A 7059-nucleotide genomic window follows, 5' to 3' on the forward strand; every position below is an offset into this window, starting at 1 on the left:
ACTTGTGGCTTGTACTTGGAAAAATATTCCTATTTCAGTCTTATCAAAGTTTGGCAAGTACAAAGGACACCTCTTCAAGGTTTTAAAAATAAAAAATATAAAAGGTATGGCTAAACTCTTGAAAAACTTAAATTCATTTAATTTAGAAAGTTTGTAAACAATTTACATGGGAAGTGTATACAAGACTTTGTGTGTAAGAATTTCCAAGGCTAAGGACAAGGTGGAGGAACCCTTGGATAAGAAGAAAGAAAGATTTTACCCAAAGGGCAAGGACAAAGGGTAAAGAAAGGTGGAAAACCACCTACATATTTGAAAACCATATCCTTGTCTTTACAAAACCACCTTTCAATTTCTTCATCCTCTCCAACATCCAATTGCATTCATGGAACTTCAAATTTTTCAAAGCTTCATCATCCAATCAAGCCATAATGAACGGGATGGTCTTTTTATATATGGGCCGGTTCACATTGGAGCGGCGGAAAACATACTCTCAAACACACTTTTCCAGGTGGTACTCTTACAAAATGCACACTTCCGCCGTCCAAGTGTTCACATAGGGAGGGGGAAGTAAAAGGGAGCCTGATTTCTTCCGCCGCCCACTGTGAACACTGGGGGGCGGCGGAAGAAAGAGTAAACACCATACCAAAAACCATAGAACAAAGCTATATTATGTCCACAAAGCATAGTGTAAACACAAAAATAAAGAAGCCACACTACAAACCACAATAAGCCGGACAAAAGACATGTATTACAAAGGATTAATCGGAGTTGGTAGGTGACTCCAGCTCCTCTAAAGCCGCCCTTCCAAAGACTTGTAGGACATTCATCCTTGCTTGCTCTCTATACATTGTTCGGGCAAGACTATCTCGCCGCTCCGAGCCAACTCCAAGGTCACTCGTACCCCCTTCATTGCCTCCTTGAGCGCGCTCCATTGCATCCTCTATGTCAACTTCACGTATTGCTTGAAGCTCCCTCATGGAGGTAGCTATTGCTCTTCGATCCTCTTCTACACGTCCAGAGCATGCTGCCAATTCTGCTTCCGCCTCACGTACCCACTCCATATCAAAAGACTCTCCATGTTGGATACAAATGTTGTGTAGCACAAGACAAGCCGCAACAAGATCTGGGACATGACGTAGATTCATGTCACATCTTTTTAGCAAGATGCGAAACCTTGCCTTGAGCATACCAAACGCTCTCTCAACTGGCATCCTTGTGCTCGATTGAATAAAATTCCAATGGTACTTTAGACGTGTCAACCCTTCCTTGCATCCTTTGAAAGGCACTAACATGTATGGCCGTGCGGGGTAAGCACAGTCGCCAACCAAACAATAGTTACCCAGCTCGCCCCTTGCACATGCTTGCCCTATATCACTTCTGGAGAAGTTCAAGGAGTCATGCGCTGATCCGGCCCAACCGACATCATAATTCCATACTGAGCAATTGGCGGCTACTGTTAGTTGTAGCAAAATAGAGTGGAACCCTTTCCGATTGAAGTAGTCAACATGGTTGTCACGGGGTGCAATGATGGGGATGTGAGAACCATCTATCGCACCAACGACGTAGGGAATTCCCCTAAGTGCCTCAAACTCTCGTGCTAAAGTTGCTAGCCGAGATCTTGAAGGCCATCTTATGTACATATTCCGGAGACCCGACTTCACAATTGCCTTGGAAAATGCAAGGATTATTTCACAACATGTGCTCTTAGCGCAACCATAGGTGTCACCAAGGCCCAGTAGTCCATCTCCTGTAGCAAGTCTGCTTAGAGCAATGGCTACCCTATCTTGAATAGACACAGGCGCACGAAAGTTTGTGGTTTTCTTTTGCATGAATGGTGCTAGACTCCCACAAAGGTAATGAAAGGTTTCTTTGCTAACCCTAAGACGCCGCTTGAACATGGTAGCACTATAAGCACTTAGGAGATAGCATTTTACAAAGCCTTGAGGCCGTGGATATGCCCACGCTTGTCTGTGTTCATGACCCCTCCTACGGTTCGCAATCTTCCTCAACCTCACAGATCGTGCCATGCATTCGGTAACATGCAACCAAGTCTGCACTACGCACTCATCATTGTGCATGCTTGGTTCTTTAAGCAATTCATAGATCGCTATAGAACACAACCACGCACAATAGAGTGCAATGTCTTTGGACATGCCCATTGTCACCTGCAAATCCAAAACAAGTTGATACATATTAAATTCTCAGCTTAACATGCTTCTTAGGAGCTTAGAAACATTCATAAATCCATACAACGCATAGGAACAAAGCAACGTCGAGATCCCAAACTTTATAAATTCATACAATAATAATAACAAGAATTTCCTCCGCCCCAAGGCTACTTGGTGCCCCCCCTTCCTTCCTTAAGGAATTCACTCATTGTGGCATGCAATCCTGCCAATATCTTCAGTCGCTCCCTCTCCAAGGCAACATTTTGGCTAGAGGTCTCCTTGAGATGGTCCAATAGATGTTTCCCAGTATCGGCCATTGTGGCCAAAGATTCCTCATACTTGGGAGTCACTCGACGACTTGAGGACATGGGTGCTTGTGGCTTCTCGTCATCTAGTGCTATAGTTACTTCATCCTTGTCACCGCCGGGGAAAGTAGCATCATCCATTGTTGATGAAGAAGCGTGGCTAAGAGGAGTGACCGTGGCTCTATCGTGGTAATACTCATCCACCACATCGAACCATTTACATGTGTGCCTCCTGTCATTGCCAGATACCGAGTTGTGAGCTTTGTCCACTCTGTATTTTGCTAGCACCGCTTGCCACTTCTTGCGACAACTTTCACTATCCTTATTGAAATCAGGGTAAATGCCGGCTAGCTTTGTGGCCACCTTTGCCCACAAGTTGACCCCTTGTTTCCCAGGATTGTTGAACTCCTCACTCATGCCCCCCCTGACATGAATGAGTTGGTCAACCCAAAATTCTTGCCACTTGCTTTTCTTATTGTCGTTGTCGTCATCTTCCCCCAAGTCCACCACCACCTTCTTTTTGGAGTTCCTGGGTTTCTTTGGCGCAGGTTGGGTCTCTAACACAATCTCCTCATCGCTAGGCTCCTTCCTCATGCCACGAACTCGCTTTGGTTGAGAAGATAAAGGGGGGTTATTGAGTGAGTTGGGTGATGGTTGGCTTCCTAGGGAATTGGGAATGGAACCCATGTTTGGGATACCTAGGGGGGATGATCGATTAGGAGGTTGCGCTACCATAGGTGAATGGGGGGGGCGAAACATGAAGGGAGAGTTTGGAGAAAAGGAAGGAGAATTGAGCATGGCGTGGAAGCCATGAGGTGGCACATGAAAAGGAGGAGGGGGAAATGAATAGAAATTAGAGTGCGGGAGAGAAGTTTGGGAGAAAGTAGGATCATCGTCGCCTCGTTGTTGCGATGAATCAATTTCATGGTTCGTGTTGGAATCCATAGTACCTACATCAAACACGAAGAGAATATTAGCACCACATAAAATAAAAACACATACATAAGTCATGATAATGGAAATGCGGTTTGTGAGGGGTCACCTTATGCGCTCGCTTCAAGTTGCCTCCCGCCCTTTTCGCACACCCCTAAAAGAAAAACAAAAGCACACAATGTCAAAGGCATGGCAAGTGTACCACAAAAACATTAAAAGAAGTTAAATGGGTGGATAAAAAGAAAGCATGATTGAAGTGCATGTAAAAGCACCTTGGAGAATGGAAATTGTGAAGCTATTATGTTCTCTAGAAATTCTAGAGAGTACAAAATCTCACCCTAGACCCTTTAATTTATAGGAAATGGAAGGGTGTTGGGGGGGAGGGACGTTGGAAAATGGACTTTCGAATGTAGAAAGTACCGTTTGGAAAAAGGCCGTTGGGAAAATATTCTCCTGGAATCCGTTGGGAAAAAGGCCGTTGGGAAAATATTCTGCTGGAAGCCGTTTTGGGCGAGGGGGGGGGGTCGGCACATTATCACTTCAACGCCTCCATGACATGGCGGGGGGGGGGGTGGATGTCCACCGCCCGCTGTGAACGCAGAGTGCCATGGGGCACTCTGCGATTGCACGGCAGGAAGGCGGCAGCTTGGCTGCCGCCTTATCTGAACCCACCTACATATTTGAAAACCATATCCTTGTCTTTACAAAACCACCTTTCAATTTCTTCATCCTCTCCAACATCCAATTGCATTCATGGAACTTCAAATTTTTCAAAGCTTCATCATCCAATCAAGCCATAATGAACGGGATGGTCTTTTTATATATATATATATAAAGAGAAGAGAAAAGCATTTGCGTTGCTGGACCAATTTTGACTTCTCCTTTTGATTTTTTTTTAAAAAAATTTGCAACCTACAAATGTGCGCAATTATTATTTTTATTATTCCTTGTTGTGTGTTGTTGGCCCACCACCACCTGTTTACTCTGTTGTACGCGCTGGCCACTTTCCCTCCTCCTTCAAAAGATTATGGTAAAAGCTTAAATATTAAAAGCCTTATCATTTCTTTTTCTCCCATATGCATTGGCGGGTTAGGTTCTCTTATTACAGGTGTGGAGAAGCTTTAGTAAAAGCCTTTAAAAGCTTAGTTAAAGCTTTAATTTAAAAGTTTTTTTAAAAGAAAAGCTTCATCTCTTCAGTTTGCGCTAGCCGCCTTCTAGCCTTTTGTTCTTCTTCTATGCGTTTTCTTTTTCTTCTATGCGTTTTCTTTTGTCCAAAGCAAGCTAAAATTAGCTAACTCAAGCTATAATAGCTAAGAGCTAATAATATATCTATTCCAATCTATAAAGCCTAGCTTCAAGAGTTATAAAATTTAGAAGCCTTGTTATTTAAACCCTTCCAAAAGCTTTTAATCATGCCAAAATTTAAAGCTTGTGAAGTCAAAAGCAAATTGGCCAAATCCTTAAGCATAATCTTTATCCGAGGGTGCTAAGTAGTTTATGTATAAATATATTCTTATTTCACTAATGTAATTATAAGTTAAGATTTACTAAAAATAAGAGATGATGGAACATCTAGGAAAGAATTTCCATCATGTGACTCTAAGTGCATCATTTTAGAGACTCTCCTTTAGACTTGTGTGTTAATTGAAAAACTATGACCATAGGGTTGACATCTTCAAGTTCGAGAGACACATGCTCTATACGCCATATGAAGATACTTATACAAGATTCAATGAAATTATGCCATAGATTTTGTCTATTCTCAAAAAGATAAATATTCAATTTGACATTAGTCTAGTTTGTGGTGGCAAGTTAAATCATAGGGGGGCAATCTCATTGAGAACTATTCAAGGATGAATTAGTGATATTCCAAAGTTTATAACATGTATAAGTTTATCTCCCTTTGACCTAGTTTATATTGGAAATAATAACAGACATGATAGAAATTATTAAGCTGTCTCCTTTATGTATATGTGAGCTCGCATGGAACTCCACTAACACAAGTATATGATCACAACTCCTTCTTTGAAAAGTTGTACAAACCCGAAGTCCTATCTAGTTTAAAGACCTTCATCATGGCCTTAAGTAATCATATATGACCTTTCCTCTGTAATATCATTTGACATTAACTCACCTATGACTTGAACTTTTTTCTTTAGAATCTTAAAGAGAGAGTTATTGTTATACAGGACCATGGTACATGGAGATTAGATTATTTCACAAAATTAAATAATAAAAGAAAATAACCATAACATCATAGCATAAGTCAAAGAACATATAAATCAAAGAACACAAGACTGGGTGCAATCTCCCCCCCGACGTGTGTGGCTCCACTCCCACACAAGGTATTTAAATCATATTAAAAAATTTAGCCCTTGGAGCCATTAATAGCATAGCTTTTCCAAAATTAGGCTTTTTACAAAATTAAACCTTAGTCCAATGCTTTTTAAAGCATCTCATAAAAAATAAACCTTGCCCAATATATGTACAATAGGCCAAACCATACAAAATTAAATATTTAGCACACATGTGCTTAGCTAGATAATCTTGTCCAATGTCCACCTTGGTTGTCTCGAACTCATGATCTATACTCAACATAGCCCATAATGTTAGATCACAATTACTTTGGAATCACTCACAAAAATAATTATAACAAATGAAAATCATTCATAACCATGCTTCACACATGAATCATGCATCACACATAATTATTTGGATTCACTCCCATGATAAAATATTCTGAAAAATCTAACTCCCGTGATAGTCCTCCCGATTGAGAAGAACAACCGTCCTCAGTTGTAACTATCAGCACACGTGAGTGATCAAACATATTAATTGTTCCCGCATTAGATTCACTCACAATGTTTTCATACGTGTCACACGTATTCACAAAGTATACCACATGTCTCACACGTGTCACAGTTGGTTGGACTCACTCACAACCAACTAGGGTCACCCTCATCAAGAATTATTTCAAAAGAGTTGATCAGACTCACTCACGATCAAACTCACAGAACCTTTACACATGTCACACGTGTCTTAGAGTTGATCGGACTCACTCACAATCAAACCCACACATTTCTTACATGCGTCACACATGTCACACTTGGTTGGATTCACTCACAACCAAATTAATCACTCACACTTGGTTGGATTCACTCACAACCAAATTAATCACACTTGGGTTACCCAAGATATTCTTTTTACTTATTGGATCACCCAATAAATTAATTACCGTAACATTCCCTGTTGTTCAGGTTGCAACTGACCTCAGTTGTGCATTTATTCACAAACACGAACACAAGTATCTCTCACAGACACCTGGTTAATCTTGTTTGAAAACAGAAAGAGAAGAATTTGAAGAAAGTGTTTTAAATGAGGTGTTAGAGTTCAAAGGATGAATGTGAAATAACAATAAGTTACATACATTCTTCGGTGATCAATCGAAAAATATATGTGCATCATTGTTAGTTCACCCAAGTCGTGATAGTGAATGATCTAATATGTATTTTCTTCCACATATAGAAAGTACATATCAATCATTGAACTATCTTGACCAATATATTAGAATTTAACTATAAAATTAAACAATGCATAAGTATGAGTTTTAGGCTTACCTTTCTAGTGGTAAAAATCATGGTTGAGAGTATTCT

At 40.6% G+C, this 7059-nt stretch overlaps 1 protein-coding gene across 1 annotated transcript; it reads right to left on the reverse strand.

Annotated features, from left to right (window-relative positions):
* Positions 1–615: 615 nt before the first annotated feature.
* On the reverse strand, positions 616–3630 carry LOC147640667 (uncharacterized). Its single transcript, XM_086808693.1, has 3 exons — positions 3516–3630; positions 2695–3423; positions 616–1837 (listed from the first exon to the last, which is right to left on the reverse strand). Exons 2-3 carry the CDS (start codon positions 3416–3418, stop codon positions 759–761), a joined length of 1803 nt encoding a protein of 600 aa, XP_086664819.1. The 5' UTR covers positions 3419–3423; positions 3516–3630; the 3' UTR covers positions 616–758.
* Between the last annotated feature and the right edge of the window lie 3429 nt (positions 3631–7059).

This window comes from Cibotium barometz, chromosome 2, assembly GCF_041138505.1.
Source record: "Cibotium barometz isolate CiBa-2024 chromosome 2, ASM4113850v1, whole genome shotgun sequence".
In the NCBI taxonomy this organism is placed as follows: domain Eukaryota; kingdom Viridiplantae; phylum Streptophyta; class Polypodiopsida; order Cyatheales; family Cibotiaceae; genus Cibotium; species Cibotium barometz.